The sequence below is a fragment of the Hetaerina americana genome, unplaced genomic scaffold, assembly GCF_022747635.1.
Source record: "Hetaerina americana unplaced genomic scaffold, ioHetAmer1.1.p SCAF_52, whole genome shotgun sequence".
Classification (NCBI taxonomy): domain Eukaryota; kingdom Metazoa; phylum Arthropoda; class Insecta; order Odonata; family Calopterygidae; genus Hetaerina; species Hetaerina americana.
In genome coordinates this window covers 3,072,312-3,090,627 of record NW_027287117.1, presented here as the reverse complement: position 1 = coordinate 3,090,627, position 18,316 = coordinate 3,072,312, and the positions used below count along the sequence as shown (strand labels likewise).

General features: G+C 38.4%; 1 protein-coding gene across 4 annotated transcripts in view; it reads right to left on the bottom strand.

Annotated features, from left to right (window-relative positions):
• Positions 1-18,316, bottom strand: part of LOC139694679 (fap1 adhesin-like) — a 223,224-nt gene that overhangs the window by 77,412 nt on the left and 127,496 nt on the right. For all 4 annotated transcript variants that reach the window (XM_071593177.1, XM_071593175.1, XM_071593178.1 and 1 more), the window contains 2 exons: positions 5,100-5,247; positions 2,478-2,654 (listed from right to left, as the gene is read on the bottom strand). In XM_071593177.1, coding sequence (XP_071449278.1) covers positions 2,478-2,654; positions 5,100-5,247 — 325 coding nt within the window. The remainder of the gene's footprint in view (positions 1-2,477; positions 2,655-5,099; positions 5,248-18,316) is intronic.

Below are 18,316 nucleotides of genomic sequence, written 5' to 3'. Positions count from 1 at the left end.
ATAAAGCTAAGGTCTCATTGTTCTCGGTAGGCTACTTTCCTCAAAATATTGCATGGCTAGGTACCTTTTGGGCATATCTCGTGGTATAACTTTATTCAATGTTGAAAATGGGTAACAGTATTTGTAGGAGGAAGACGGTTATTGCCAATTGATTAGAAATGCTCGAAAAGTAAAATATATTCATTATCCCTTTAGACATTGGTTAATCAAGAGATATTGATCTTCTATTCATTGTTATTTGTTATCTTGAAAGGGTAGTTATTAACATTAGGTTGGTTCAACGTCTAGTTCAAGTTAAGGAAATAGCCAAATATAGAATTACTTCAACAAGGAAAAAGTGTGAAGTTCAAGAAATATTTTGCCTATCAAATATTGTGGCATATAAATTTTCATTGGTAGTCTACCATTTAATGTAAGTTTTGAACAGTCGCTAACCAACTACATGGACACCTACTTTTCTTAATCTCAACTAAATAGAAAAAGCTGACACCCCACATTGCAGCAAACTGTTCTTCCATTATGCATCCATTCTACCTCCCATCAATCCATCCAACACGTCCACCCTTTTCCTCAACTTAAATTGCTTGCCTAAAATTCGCTCCCTTACCACAGTTTTCAACTTTCTATCGCCAATCACAAATGCCCTACAGCCACTTTCCCTGCCTTCTTTGGATTTCTCCTCAAAATTCTCCGCCCTCCCTTACCATGCCTAGCACTTCCTCATTTGTTTTCCCTTCTGTCCACTTCACCTTATCCACACCCACATTTCAAAAGCTTTCACTGTGTGTCCATCATCCTGCTTCAGTGACCATGTTCCGAGCCGTACAAAACCCGGCTTCATATAAAAGTTTTTCCTTGTTATTTTCTCAACATTCTCACTCCACGTTCCTATCATCAATTCCCGCCTCCTCGCGAAAACTTCTATGCATCACGCTCTTGTTCTTCTAATGTCCCCACAACCTAGACCATCTTGATCGGAAAAACCGCCAAGATAGCTATAATACCTGCTCTAATTTTGTCTTCAAATTTTATTAATAACTTGGCATTCTTTCTTCTCAAAAACTTCGCCCTCTATATTGATTTTCATCCCATATCTTTAATACGCACGTATGCATGATAGAAACACCCTTGGCTAAACTAAAGCTTGATCATCCGTAAATCTGATTTTTTTCATTCTTCACCTACTTTCACTTCTGCTTATAGCCCTCTCCAACCTTCCCTTTACTCCGAATATATATTTAAAAGAGCAGACTGAGAAATGTACAGATTAGTCGCCTTTTCCTCGAATCAACTCCTGTCTTCGCTTAATTCTACCCAATTTCATATACCGAACGCATTCTTGAAATCTACGAAATAAAGCATATACATCCTGATTTCACTCATGTGTTCGTGCTTTTGGCGATTTCATCATTGCTATGGCGTCACGTGTGCCTTCCCCTTCCTGAGCCCAATCTTATCACCCCCTAAATAATCATTTACCCTCCTCACTTGCTTCTTATTCATGATCCTAAGCACCACATTGGCTGTAAGTGAAATAAAACTTATTATTTTCTAGCCCTACGGCAGCCATCCCCTTTTTTGAAATGGGACCTATCACTGATCTGACAAAATTGTCTTGCCATCATATTCCGCCGTAAATACTGCGGATTAGTTCATAAAAACCCTTCCTCCCAAGTTTACTTAAACCGTTGAGTAGTTCTTCGAGTTATCTACCCTCACGGCTTCATGTGATTTCAATTCCAACAACTTTATGTGTCTAAAATATGTCTAAAATTGCTGGCTTGCTAAACCTAATATTTTTACAACATAGATTACCTACATATTATGTATTTTATCTCAATTGAATCATTCTTGTTTCAATTAACAATTTTTCTGATTTATCTTTAATAGGGTGCAAAGATTTTCCCTTCTTGCTCCCTCTTGCCTCTTTCGCCTTCGTGTGACACACACCAATTTTACCCTTCCATTAACTGCCCATATCCTATCACTCCATTTTCCACCACACTTGGTGTAAACTGAAAGAATTAATTATTCCATCGGCTTTACGTCGCATGGCAAGCTGAAATTTCTCGAGGTTTTTACCACGCTCCTAAGATTCCACCAATGTCAACCTCCCAAGAACTACGATAAGCATCTATATTCAGCAAAAAATAGAACGAATTGTGCCTTATTTTGATTGAAACATAATGATTTCCATTTTTTTTAAATATGTAGTTCGTAATCAATTAGCTTACTTGACTCCTTTGTCACGCGGGTTAGTTAAAAAAAAATAACGAAGACTAATGATGAAATAATGAAGAACAAGTGTGGTTATTTCTTAATAGCTCCGTTACAATTCACAGTGAAATGCATATCAAATTAAAAGACACCAGTCACCAAGGGTTTCGTGTTTTGAGCATGGATGTGGGTGGTGAAGATGTTAAGCAATCGGGGCGGCGGAGGCCATCTCGCCCGATTGCGAATCGTTTCGCCCTTACCTCCTTCGTGCACCCACTTGACGGACCGCTTCTTCCTGTTGACGTACATGCTCTGGCCCTTGCTCTGCTGATTGCTCGAGTCCGCCAGGGATCGGGATATCCTCCTGGCCAGGTCGACTTGCTCCTCGACCGTCGGATGGCTCGGGAGGTAGAAGCTTGATGACGAATACATTTTCCCTGAAGAAAATAAGACATTCTTAAAGAAATCCAGACAAACAAACAAAATCTAAAAATGTTCATAAATAAAACTAAAGATAAAGTTGAGCCACTGGAAAATAGTGGGATATATGAAATGGTTTGCGGGGATTGCGGTGCGAGGTACATCGGACAGAGTGGTCGAGCGGTGCGGACAAGAGCGGAGGAACACAAGAGGTGCTACAAGAAGTGTAACCTCGCCCAATCCCAATTTGCCAAACACCTGTGGGAGGAAAATCACACCAGTGATTTCATCCCCAAAATTCTACATCGTGAAGAAAAAGGGAGGAGGATGGACAAGAAGGAAGAGTTGGAGATCCGGAGAACAATGAAGAAACATCCTTTACTCAATGACATTCTGTTTGAAAACGTATCACCTCTCCTGGAAGCCTCCCTAGCAATAACAGAAAAACAGAACCTCTAACCCCTTCCCCCTAACTCCCATTGACTCCTAACCCGTACCTTTATCCCCATTAGCCATTGACTCAAATTATACCGACCAATGAAATTTTCCCCTTTCTTAACCCACCTTCCAATCCCCCCCACTCACTAACGCTTTTCCTGGTGTTTCCTACCCTCTCCCACATTCTTTCGTACCTACCCCCGTACTCCCCTCCCCGCCCCCTCTTCCCAAAACTCCCCCACCCTTTCCAGAAGAGGGTATATATGCAATGATTGTGACTTTAAACTTTGTACCCGAGGATGACGCCGTAGCGTCGAAACTAGTCGTACCTGTAATAAAGTGGTGGATTGGAACAAAGTGTTTCTTTTTCATTTATTAAAATGAACTTCCACAAAGTTGAGGCTGAAACTATTGAACTAAAAGCAAACCCGTTCAACGCCATTTTGAAACGGGGGCTTTGGGTTAAGTGTTAACATATTGATATTACGATTCACAAATTTATTCGACTGGTTAAATCATTTATTTCAAGATGCACTTGAATTCATTTTACTGCAGTTATATTCAGCGCGAAAAAAAATATATTCACAATATTGAATAATAGTTTTGAAATTAATAGTTTTGAAATGGGCTACTCAAAGTGATTGTCAAATTTCAGATATATATATTTTAAGTTATACTTAAACATTTAAAGTCATTGGTGACCAATAGAATCGGAATCAACTTGAGTCGGAATTGAGTTCCCAGACAGATTAGTTTGACGTGAACAATTTAAATTCGATAGCAAGCGGACAATCTGGAAAACATTAGCGTCGATCTGTTTTGAGATTTTGCTTTTTATGTTGTGGAAAATGATAAAATAAGCGTGTTGATGAATCTTATGATGTAATACTACAAGCACTTAAGATGTAATACTGTAAAATATATCCGGTCAATGATGATAATGTCTAAACCTAGCATATTTGACAAGCTTCCATCAAGAAACTATGTAGAAAAATCTGCTTTAAGGCTATCATCTAAACTAGCCCCAGGTATTTGAATAAACGTGAGCAATATCACAATTATTAATGCATCATGAAGTTCATATAAGTGTAATATATTTCTTCTACATGCCTTAATCGTTACTTTACTTCATTCACAGTGAGTTTTGCACTCAAGTACTCAATCGTGACTAATATTTTAGGTTAAAGTGATGCATTTACATCTGTCATCAAACTCTAGTTCAGCCAATGGTTATAACGTCCACCTGTTGAAAACAAGCTCACTTGTCGTGTATTTCAAATGCTTTCCTACCATAAATAATGCCAAATTCAATTTCGTTCGAACAATGTAGCCAATTTTCACGTTGCAGTAAAACACAGAAAAAATATTGGTTTCAATACATTATCCATTTTTCTGCCTTTTCCTTGAAGAATGCCTAACACGATATGCAAGTTGTTTTGAGAGTACGCGAATGAAAGTGCGTTGCAAATAAATATAACGTATTCGTTCAGGACTAGCTTTATGGAATAGATTCGGACCTACTGCTGGTAATCAGACACTTCCTGATTTCTTACCCCGTTTTTATTCTCATACTTGATTCTCATACTTGATTCTCATACTTGATTGAAAGAATGCTGCTAATTCGAAACAGATCGGAAAAATAAAAGCTGTGTAGAAAATTACAAATTGTCTAATTACCAACGGTGGTCACAGTCTAAGATTGTTTGACAAGAATACACTTAATAGAAATATTCAATTAACTAATGTTTTTTGAGGATTCGGCAGTGGGTGTAGTAGGAGAAGGGAATGTTTGGCGGGGAACGTGTTGGCAGGTGGGCGAGGAAGGGATTGACGAGGAAAGGAAACGGGCATTTGGGAAGGTGGAACAGCAAAGCATTGGAGGAGGAGAATTCGTCTAGGCGAGTTGCATTGACGAATTCGATCATGCGATTGTCCGATTGTCCCCGGGCACTGGCCGTCAAATTGGGGATGGGATGGTGGCAGCTATTTGTTCAACGGTGGAGAGCAATGGAGTGGGCACTTACTGCTTCTGCTTGACGGGGTCAGTTCTCCGGAATCCGAGGCTGGCGTGAACAGCTTCTCGAGGTCAATGTGCCTCGAGACGGAAGAGGACTCTCTCACGGTCTCCCGAGTGAAGCCCGTGGTGGTCGTCGTCGTGGAAGATTCCTCATCCTATAATGGTAAATAATTCATGCTTAGCATAATTCGCGGAAATCGCCTCGAAGTGTTTTTTATGGTGTAGTACTATTTCGTGTTATCGGAAAAGAAAAACTTTGTTCTTCCACATATATTTTATTGTACACGACCTAGGTTTCGACATGCAAAGTCATCGTCAGCCAAAACTTTGCCGGGTAAATCATCCCCATGGTGACGCAGATATTGTAGTTATTGACAGATAATTTTGAGTACTATTTTAATTACGATTACCCAAGAAAAATCAAAACTCTGCTGGAAATGAAAATTTAAGTGGATATATTAAGATAAATCATGTCATTTGGTACGATTTTGCAATTTATCCATTATTTTTTTTCTTTTCATCCCTACCGTGGTATTCTCTTATGAACAATAACTAGTAGCAGTAAATATATGTGTAAAATTCTGCTAAATGAAGAGAACACAACCGCCAATTTGTGTTACAAAATCCATTAAATGATTCTTTGTCATCCATTAAGTACTGGAAAGGAAGTGATAACTGGCAAGGTTTCGTTTTTCCTGTGAGCACACACGATGATTAACAACTTCTTCGTATTTTAGTTTAATTGTACATAAGACCAAATTCGAGGCGATGAATTCTACGAGTATTTTAAGCACACTTGAAACTCACATATATCGATGATGTAGAAGCACTCACAAGAGCAGTATACCATTTGGATAAAATACTCGTAGTATGCAGCGCCTCGAATTTGGTCTTATGTACAATCAGAAATAAAATGCGAAGAAGTTTTGATTACGGTACACGAAAAATCACATAGCTTGGGCGCAGCTGCAAGTGCCCAGAGGGGCTTGCCCGGGAATTAAACCCGGGCCCTACGGCCAGTAACGCTCCGTACAGTAACGCTACGGTCCAACGCTCTATCCCTGGGTTTGAGTATTGTTTTAATGCCCAGAGAGGCTTGCCCGGGAATCGATTCCCGGGAAAGCCTCTCTGGGCACCTGGAGCTCCATACACATACATTAATACACACAAACATACACACATATATATGTGTGTATATATACATATATATATATATATGTGGATATATATATATATATATATATATATATATATATATATATATATATATATATATATATATATATATATATATATATATATATATGTGTGTGGATTTTCGACAGCACGGCTGTCATCTTCAGAAGACGACAGCCGTGCTGTCGAAACGTCAAATAACATATTGTGAGTGTCCTTTCTATGTGTCTCTATATTCTACAAATCTACATCCGTGTTTATATATATTATACATATATATATATATATATATATATATATATATATATATATATATATATATATATATATATGTTAAGTGTGTGTGTGAACGTTGTTTAGTTATTCAAATGTATTTGACTTAGCAATTGGGGACCATCAGTTTATTCGAGGACCAATTTATCCAAGACTTTGTCACCCCGACGAATGAAGATCTTACGCTGGCATCTTTTTATCTTCTGTCCGTATAGTAATTGATAATGTGCTCTATTGACTCATGCCTTACCATATGGTAAAGTATTAAATTAATCTAGTGGAGGACATTTAATGTAATTTGATGCATCATTTTACTGAAATTCCCCAGTAAAATATTATTTATTTCCATGAAGGTTAAGGTTTGGACGGATACTCAGTCTAACCTCGGGTATAAGAATGTTAATATGCATGTTCAGTAAAATTTTGAAAAATTGTGCTTTGGAAATGGTCATCTATTTTACAGGTGGTTAAACACGCCTCTTTAGTGCTAACAACATCATTAGTTTAATTTTTGAAGTCTTATAAATTAATGCATTTCATGCTCGATTACATATTTTTATTCGATTAATATCCAAAATACTCATTCGCCCCGTTCCCTATTGTAAACTTCGTGGTAGTAGTTTTGAGGGGAGGCGACCGACAGCTAAGGTCATTTGCGCTATAGGGGATGGACAGGAAAGGATGAAGGGAAACCCGGCGTCTGCATTAGCCTACTCTTTACGAAAGGCGCCAAGGGGTCCGCAGTTTAACGTCCCATCCGACGGACGGCGTACTCACTCAAAGTGCCCTCCATAAAGCACCTTAAGTAGGGATCGAGATACCGCTTAAAAAGTATTCAACACCGCCGGAATTTGAACCCGCGCCCTCAAGGTGGGAAGCCAGTACGTTAGCCCCCGCACCATCTCGATCCCCCTTGTAAACCTCGTGGTATTCATAAGGCCTCATTTATATCGGATACAGTAGTGATCATAAGGATATAAAAATGAATGCTGGCGTCATTTGTGCTGGTTCGAGTGGGAAAAGATAGGGGATATATATATATATAATATATTATATATATTATATATATATATATATATATATATATATATATATATATATATATATATATATATATATATATTATATATAATATATAATATATATATATATATAATATATTATTTTTATATATATATATGATATATATTATAATATATAATATATATATATATAATATATTATTTATATATATATATATATATATATTTATATATATATATATATATATATATATATATATATATATATATATATATATATATATATATATATATATATATATATATATATATATTGGGGAGATACGTAGATGGAGAGGAGCTTGGAATCAGGAGATTATTTTCGTAACAAATCATGCGACTAAGAATCGTTAGATAGCGTCCCATTTCCCGAACGGGTCGTATCATTCGATCCATTATCGGGGCAAGAATCGAAATACCACGGACGAGTACGCCAACCGCGGTATGTGAACCTTAGTTGGGGACTTGTACATGTAATAAATAGTAACATCAGCGACTCAACAGAGTCAGTTTGTTAAATTTGGACTTAACTCAACTGTGGCAAAACTCAATCCAACTTGCGATTCAAGGTGAAAACTATTGATAACTTTTTATTACCCCATCAACCCCTATCAAGTCCCCGGAAACTGAATGAGGGATGAAATACCTCTACTGAATTTCTACTGATGCTGACACCATCTATTGCTCACAGAGCGAACTCTTTCCTCCTCGGAGTCATGATGACAAAAAATACGGCGTCTTGGCATCTTGGCGAGGGCCATCTCTTGAGAGGGTGCCGAATCACAGCTAGTTTTCTTCCCCTACATCCCCGAGCACACTACGGTGACGTTTTAATATTTGTGACAAATTTATTTTTCTTAATTATTTCTGAAGACTTGATCCTAATAACGAATCCGGATCACTTGAGGTACTGTTTAATAAAATAAAAGGAGATTCGTTTTATATCTAAATTCACTTTAATGGCAAATCAGCTTTGATTTATTTTCTTCCCTCATACTTTCACACACTTCACTTAATCACAGGAGGCATGAGAATAAATATTACCTTTTCTTTCTCCACAGTGATGAGAATTTTGAAAACATTATTGCGCGTTGAAATATTTCACACTCTAATGAAGAATTCTGTCAATTAATTCCTCTCGGATTTGCCATGATATGAGGAGGCCGAACTTCGAGGCCAGTCGAGACTCCGGGCATCCATCGCACCTCTATCGGTGAAAAAGATGAGCACTTCCTAGGTATGGTAACACTTGCGCTCCATGTCTCAAACATTGAGAGGGTAGGTTGTCTAATAGGAAATTCCTGTCTTCTTCAACTTTCCTTTTTTTATTATTTTATAAAATTAACATCCACATTAGTAACGGGTGCAGACTATCTGTGACACATGGCGATTTTTAGGTTTGCCGGCTTCAGTATGAGAAATGGCAAGGAAAATCTCTATGGAGGTCAATTGATCAAGAAGATCCTACGTATTAAGGCGAGCGAGAAATTTATAACTGATGTGTCACCTATTGTCAGAGAAATTCCTATTTTACCATAACCTGAGACAGTAAGTTTTTTTTCGTATCGCGGAAATTTTTGAATGTGCGCTGCTTAATTTCACTACAAGGCCCGAAAATCTATCTGTAGGTATTTAATCAATTCTGAGATTATAGAGAAAAACTTCGCAGAAAAACTACTATGTTATCTTTTTATTGATATATAAAGTATTATTTCCTCATTAAAAGACATTCCTCCAGCAAAAAAATTACACAAGAAACGAAGAAGTGATTTATCTTGAAAAAATAATGCTCCAATGGACAAATAATATCTCTTATTTCGTATCATAGATTATGCCTTTCATTGAATTTATTAACAGTTTGACTCTTCACTAGTTGTCGATTCACTTATATTTTGGCTAGCAGCTTTATTTCACGGATCGGATAAATCAAGAGTATTTTTTATCATTATCAGACGCACCCTGACTAATATCGTTGACGAAAATACTTTAGTCAGTTGATGTTAACCAAAACATTGTAAAATGAAAACACCAGCGAATTAATAATGAGAGCCTGCAGGTTAAATGACTAATAAAGAACCTACAGAGGGTGTACTTAACGACAAAATTTGCAAAATGGACTCGTTCTTTCATGACCCGCTCATTGTTTCTCCAACAATTCTCGAAGAATCTAAATTTAAAAAAAATACTGAATTTAGATTTCGGGTTTGAATTCCAACAAGAGTTAATGAATGCATTCACAACATCCGTGACTGTTTACGGGAATAAATTTCACATTTAATTCGTGAAATTTACGGGAATGTATTCCCGTCAACAGTCTTGGACAGTGCGACTGTGTTCATAAACCTAAGTATCCTTAACAGAGTCCCTTTAGCCCAGTGAAGAATCCCATTTTGGGTCGAGTCTGTATGTGTCTGTAGTTGGTCACTGGTGACGAAGTAACATTCCCGCAAACCACCACAGAAGGGCATTTAGGTGGAGAGGTTGTGATGGGTCAATGTCCTGGAATTTCTTTTCCCACAACCCATCAAAACAAAATCAGTTTTAATTTCTGGACGAATTATGCTAATTTATTACGGCTATAGGAATTTTCCTTCGATTTGTTTATTTACGAGACCGTAGAGCTCAAGTTTCCTAGATATTAAAAGAATTAGAATTATGACAATGTTTGCCCATCGGAAGTTGTATTGCTACTTCAGCTTAGCTGTTATCAGTGAATTATTATTTAGGCCTAATAATGTGGACCTCGAAATATGTACAATATCGGTACAAAGAATGTTCTTACTACAATTATATGCATCAACTTGTCATGTAAAGTACACTAAATTTTATTTCGTAATAGTAACGTATTATTTATAATTATTTACTACCATTACTATCTGATGCTCTTTAATTTTCCATATTCAAAAATGTTCGCTGTGTCTTTGAGCAACGCGAGATAACTATCCCCGAATATTTTAGGAGGAAGGGGTTATTTTCATCTTTCAATTAAAGAGTTAATAAAAATAGGATTGTTATTTTCGGACCATGGACGACCAATAATTTCACGGGCTGATTCTTTCCTTCTCTGTAAACTTATCTTCGTAGAGCATTGTCTCTACAGAGAGTCTCTTCGTGGTAAACGCCGTCTTAACTCGCGGTAATAGCTATCCCCTCGATAGCCGTCTATCTCATTCGATGTGTATTCCAAAACAGAGATTTTTCACCTAAATCCCTATCATTTGAATTCCTTGTGAGTCATCGATAACTTTTTCAATGATGTACCCAATACTGCTGGAGAGAGTTTGCATCCTTTCCTAAATCCGTCATTTATATTTACTTCTCTGTCAGGATCTTAAGGAAAATACAAAGGGCTTGTTTAATCCCTATTACAAGAAGTCACTCCACTGTAAATTTACAGGATTGCGTAATACCCAGGAGCAGGAACCAACTCAAGTGGTAAAATACGTAATTACATGATTACCTCCGCGTCCGTTCATCATAAGGGAAAGAGTTGCCATCATTAATTATCGCAAAGGGCTTCAGGGCTTAAACTCTACGATAAGGTAATCGCGCAACACACAAACCTAAGCAAAAAGGATGCACATAAAGAACTGAGAGAGGAGACCATTAAAGAGTGGCAAAGGGACTGGTACTAAAGTTCTAATGGAAGGTAAACTTTCAAGATTATCACATGGATATCAGACAGGCACAAAATCAGGATATTCTACAATCAAAATCTAACTCAGATATAAACTGGGCAAGTGACATTTCGGCCCTACCTTTAGAAAATTGACAAATCACCCTCAGAAGAATGTGAAACTTGCGACTTGGAGGACACAATTACTCACAGAATACAGACCAGCCTGGAAATAGAGGTACAAAGATGTAATATCTGGCATAATATGGAATCCAAAACTACGAGCATCAAAGTAGTAATAACATGGGAATCATTCAGGAACTCCACTATCCGAAAGGAATCGGAGAAGTTAACATTGTAAAAGAGAAATAAATTGCTGTATTATGCCCAACCGAGAGAAGACAGAATCCAAAAGATATTCCAAAGTGAGACATTATGACCTTTGCAATGAAGGCTACAATAATAAGGTTGGTCAAGGGTCATTCAAGGAATAAAATAACACGAAGGAATAGAGCGAACACGAAGACTGCGAGCCGAAGAGTGCTGGCCTTTTGTTTGCAGGAAGATGATGCGTATGCAATCTCTCTGTGCGTCATTGTATTATTTACTAATCGTAATATTTTAAATGTACTCTTTTATTGTGTAAAATAATGTAAATCCGGCTGATGGGGCGTATATAATCTCTCTATGCGTTATTGTATAATGTATTTACATATTGTAATATTTTTAATGTTCTTGTATATTGCGTAAATTAATGCAAGTCTAACTAATTTAAGAACTCAAAGGGGTAATTGATCATTTTGCAGGCATCCCCAAAACGACCTGTTGTATAAAATACCTCAGATCAATAAATAAATTACTGCTCAAACGGAAAGCAATAACAGGCTCTCCGGGGATTTTCTCCCCCACCCCAGAAAGAGTATTGAGAGTGAAAGGGATTCAGACTGGACATCTTGTACCATTCCAATACCCTTTTTTTATATGTACGCCCTAAGGGTGGATATCATTGCAAAGGACCTCAATGGAAGCAAGTAAACCTCATCGCATCGTCAGAGCCGTTACGTTGTTTAAAAAATAAGTTCCTAAAATGTCTTCATTTCCTCCTAGTCTCTAGCTGAAATGAAAGGTGGGTATTACGTTGGCTGAAAACCATCAGCCCTTCTAAATTGAATTTTATTTTATTTAAAATTAATATGTTTTGTCGCCGATGTTGGCGAAGCCATGCCAATTTTAATTTAAGTTCTTTAAACGACGGAGACAAATGGAATAATAATCATTGCCTCTAAAAAACTTTAGGTTTTATTGTAAACATTTCGTTTCTTCGTGATAGCATTAATTTCACGATTATAACGTAAACATACGTACGAAACCAGAGCGAATGCCGTTGCTTGACGGGGGATGTTATTTGTGAAGGTTGATATTATTAGCCGCTCGTCTTGTTACTTCGCCAAATTCCTTCAATAAAATTACAACACACTTATAAGAATGGACGGGAAAAAAACTGTCCCGGTTTTTCCGTTTCGCAGAGTAAACCTGCCCAGCAATATCGCGGGGTGCTGTTTTCGAATTTTTGGGGTTAGTTCATACACTTATGAATAAATTCATGCGATTACGACAGATTTTACTGCATTTATCGATCCTTACTCTCTCAGCCGAAGCCGGGTTACATCACCAGTGCAAATTAAACCGGGCAGCTTAAGTTGCTCTAATCCAAACTACGGGCGGTAGAAACTTAAACATTGCTCTATTGTTTGTCAGATCTCAGTGTCTTATATCATTGAAATGCGAGAAGATTTGTACCTCGTCAACAAACATGAACCGACATAAATACTTTGAAAATGTGTTATATACAATTCAGAATGTCAAATCATGTTCAATATTGTACGTATAACCTAACTTAACTTCTCTAGTTTGTGAACGCATAAGTTGACTTTATCATGAGCACTTTTACTTTAGTTGAATAAAAAAGGTCCTTAATGGATTTACAAGCATATTAGACTATCGTATTCGACCTGCTAACATAATGATTGCTTTGGCATGCATGTTGTTTCTTTCATCAAGTTGAACCAATGGCTAATATATTTATATGGTCAAAATCAAGTTACCGGTTTCATATTCTATTTAAAACTTCTCGGTATACCATTTTCTTCGCAACTAAATTTGGTATTTGTAATCCATATTGGATTCGAGTTAGTATTCTTAGGGATGGCTGGCTCCTAAATTATTTCGATGTGGAATTGATACGCGATATGCATGTTCTTTTGTTAGATAACACTCCAACGGCGATCCGTGTCAAATTTATCCTACCATATTTGGTTTCCGAATTAAAATTTAGTCTCTTTTCAAGTATGCAACAAGTTTTTTCGGGCTGCCAATTACATGCGTAATTGTTAAACTGGAAGTTCAGTCGAACAGGCAGTATTGAGAACGTCCTTCTTATTCCGTGGGAAGTATTTCTATGCTGGAGGAATTTTCGGATTTCAATAAATTTTTGACAAATCCATAAGTCGCTCCGAATAATATGTTTTCAACGCGTCATTGTACTCATCACAGGTCCGTTGAATAAAAAAGAACTCGGTGCTTTCTTGGAGAAAAAGGCCTTCCACAACGCGAAAATATCGAAGGTAAATCTGCCAGCAACGAATGAAGTTTTGCGAATGGAAAACTCTGATTTTTTTCCTTAATGATTCCGATGACGGCAGCGTGGGCGAAGGTCGCTGGTTCGAATAATCACCCCGAGGAATATTCTGCACCCTATTTTTTCATTTGGGAACAATGATAGATATATTATTCGATGGACTATTTGGAGCACAGAATGGCGAAAGATTTTTGAAATATTTTGTACTTTGCATTATTTTCTTCACCACATGCCGAATGCCAATCCCAGCTTAATCAGGTAATATTACTTAAAATGAGCATTCCACTTACGAATTATATTTTAATACTGGGACAGCACTCTTCCATTTGGTGGTGCAAATTTAGATGAGAGTTAATGAAAAATCTCTATTTTTAAGTCTGCCAATACGAAGAAGGCTCAGGCTCGTCCCCTGAAAAGCTAAAATCCTATCACAGGGAAGAGTTGACCCAGGACGTAGATTCTCTTATCTTTCCTCAAGGGGCTAACCCATGGGGCAAACACGACGTCCATGCCCGAGGTGGGAATCACAATACGGATCGGGAGACCGTGAAGACTGGCTGCCGAAAATGAATTCCAAGCATTGACATGTTCCATTTTCCCCTCGTCAAAAAAAATCGCCCACAGCTCTAAGCGGTCTGAAATCACACGCCCTGTCGCTCACGGACGCGATCCCCAGTGGGCCCCGCACTTGTCGCGAGGAGCGACCTCTTTCAGGCGCCCACGAGAGCGGAGGGCAAGTGCTGCGGAGGGGGAGTGTTAGCACGGCGATGGGCGGGGAGACGAGGGCCTTTTGCTGGCCAGGCCGCGGGAGGGCTGAGGGGGGAGCAGGGGAAGGGGGGGGGGTTGTTGGCAGAGGATACGAAGTGGATGGAAGGAACGGTGAGTGGGGGGGGAAGAGGAGGGAGTTCTATTTCGGGGTTCCTCCCTCCGCTCCGGTCTTGTAAAGGAATCCCCGCGGTGTTGGGTGTCCGTCTCCCCATCAAGTGGCCGAAATAGTCCAGGGGTGGTAAGGATGCTCCGCTCGGGGGTGGGGGGGGGGGAGTGTTGGGAGGAGGTGTGGAGGGGACGGCCTGGGAAGTGTGCTTGTCCGAGGGGAGTGTGTGTGAGAAAGGATGCGGGATGGGGGATGGGGGAGGGAGGGGAGGGAGGAGAAATGGCCGTTTTGAAAACCTCCCGCCGACGTACTTGTGGGAAAACAAACTCTCCTTCAATGATGTTTGGAGGGTGGAGGTACTCATTACTCGACTGAATGATCTCCTTTGCATATTACGCCTTAAAAATGAGCGGATGGTTCAAAGGAGCGAATCGACAAATTTCGAGCTTAAAGTTTTTTCCAACTCGCAAGAAGCCAGCGAGCTAAGAGCACCGACTGACGAGCCTCACTCCTCGTACGTACCGTCTCCGCTATTCGCCCCCGAACGGCAGCCACTAGACTCCTTGGAGCATTTTAAACCTCACTTTCTCAATCGTATTTCTTTATTGTATTTACCTATTTTTATTCTGGTACGCAAAAGGCACGGATTTTCTCTGGGATTTTGTGTTTTTTTTATTTGTTAATTTTATTGCCTCTAATTGTTGAAATGATGCAGATAATCGATGAAATTCGGATCATCCACAGATATTGAGGGCAGTAGTGTGTGAGTAGCTCAAATGCGTCCTGAGGGGGCGATCAGCGTAGTGAGTACGCACACAAGTGCGAGTGTGCGGTGACATCACAACCATGAAATATTAGTAAACTCCATTATAGAAATAAGCAGAAAGTAGAAATAATTGAGGCAGATCATATTTCAGGAGAAGGTTTTCGGAAGTTTAGACAAGATGATTGTGGAATCGATTCAAATACGTCTGTTTTCCCCTTTTTAAACGAGAAATTTAAATAAATATCTAGCATAGGATTTGAAGAACGAACGCTTTTAGAGCAAATACAATGGCGATGACAACGTAATGCTTTAGATTACTTTAAATTCTCCGCCACACTAAATGATATAACTCTTATCTCTTCCGTTTCATTTGCCAACGTCGGTCGTAAGAAGGGAGAGCACCATCTCTCGACTCGTCGCAGACACCACGGGTGTTGTGTAGTAGTTCTTAATTTATTTCATTCCTCCTTTGTCCTCTTAAAATTATAATTACTATTTTTTTCTATTCTAGGACTTGGGTCGTACAGTTTTAATGAGTGCTACTATACCGTCTGATACCAATATTAGGTTTAGGACCTAAATTAAAGGCAGGGTTGGCGCTGCAAATAGCATTTAGAATTAAGCTTAAAAAATTATGTCGTGAAAAATTATTTTAATACTAGTAGCTCTCTTCCGGGCGCCTTCTGCCTCAAAGAAATCAAAACCGGGAGTCAGACGGAAAAAGTGGATATTAGTGTGCCTAGAATTTTAGAGTAACTACTTTAGGAATTACTCACGGAGCAGAGGTTAATTTACAAATGAAATCACAAATTGGAAGCAGCTTAGTTGCTGAAACTGTGTCATAAGCTTCATCGTATTGCAATCGGGGCAAAGCGAGGTTACGGAGATCAGGGGTAGAAGGGACAATTTAAGATGTCATCTTTCCCGAAAGCGGTAAGGGATCAGAATAATTGTAAGCAATCGCGCAAGGGGGAACAAAGTATTTTTATTTCCTCATTCTAAGTAGCCTAGAATGTTGCTATTATTTCAGATAACCATTACTTTGACAAATTCCAAAGAAAATGCGGGAGATGCCGCAACAGTAACTTTTAACGGAGTCATCCGCTAATGTGCATTTCAATGCAACAATTTCAGAGTGTAAAAATCATTCGCCTTGACTGGGACTCGAACCCAGATCCCTCAATATCCGGTCGAGTGCTTTAGCCACTTAAGCTACCGAGGCGTCCTCTTAAACTCTGAAATTTTGGGGCTTTTAAAGGAACTAGATGTTGTGACGAAATACCGTACATAAAATGTCACATGAATTCGTAGTCGTGCGCGAGGCGCCACTGTCCACGAGGTTAAAGCCAACTTTAAACACTTATGGTGTTAATACTTTGACAAATTCCAAAGAAACTGCGGGAGATGCCGCAACAGTAACTTTTAACGGAGTCATCCGCTAATGTGCATTTCAATGCAATAATTTCAGAGTTTAAGACGACGCCTCGGTAGCATAAGTGGCTTAAGCACTCGACCGGATATTGAGGGATCTGGGTTCGAGTCCCAGTCAAGGCGAATGATTTTAACACTCTGAAATTGTTGCATTGGAACCATTACTTTATTGCCTCGTGACTATCAGCCTTTCTCGCATGTCTTGAAAGCATTTCACACTTAAATACCGCAGAAAATACCTTTAGTTAACATTATCTCTAATATTTTAATTATTTTGTCCATATTTATTGGTGACTTATAATTTGAAAACACTTACATTTTGACGTTTCCTGTTTGGTGTTTAACCACCACATCCCACTTCCACCCCATCCTTGCGTTGGCTTGCAGGGTACCATGAGAATGTAGATGTACTGGAATATCTAACTAAATAATTACTCTGAAGCACTTCAAGAACTTATCTCATTGTCTCTGTGGGTTGAATGTTGAAGACTTAAGCTTTTTTACCTTAATTACAATGAGTTGACTCTTACCCAATAACCTAGAATTCATAGTCTAAAATGTACATGCAATAAACTACGCATATCAACTGAAGTTCTACTGCCACTGTAATAATTACTAAAGGAACTATAGGCATTCAGCGGAAATATCACGCAAAAATGGCTGAATATTTGAATTGAAGTTAACGAAAACCTGGCTTCTGTCAGATTATAACATTTAAAGGAGGACATTATATATTATGCATATATTTCATGATATTATTTATTTTATTCGTACAATCAAGCTGGAAAAGTTCTAACATTTCATTTTTCTGTCGGTGGCACTCAAATGATGTCTCGCCCGATTTTTCTAAGGCTTCTCAAAACTGAGTTCTTTTTAAGCTACTTTGATGGACAGCCCGAAGAGGAACGGTCGAGAGGATATTCACAGAATTTCAAATGGATTTCTGCATAACTCCACGAGAGTATGTCATTCATCTTTTTGCTCGATGGACAAAAAACACATTCCTGAGCTGCGAAATGTGATTCTTTTATCGTAGGGGTGTGTGTGTGTGGTTTTATGTGATTCTTTTATCGTTTTATCGTAGCACACATGCTACACTGACTCAATCGGTTTGCGTCAGTATTAAATAAATAAAATGTCGACATAAAACAGCAATTCAATGTTCAATAGAAATATTTTGTGGTGTTTTTTGTTGCAAATAGTCGATGATGGAATCAAAAAATGATTGGAAAATAAACATAACAGCTTCAGGTTTAACTTTGTGGAATTCCGTCATTATGAGGGTAAAAGAAACTTAACAATTCCACCGTAAAGATTCATTATTTCACGACCATGGTTTCGATGTTTGTTTGTTCATCCTGATGAATTAAATTATATTAAATCTTTACT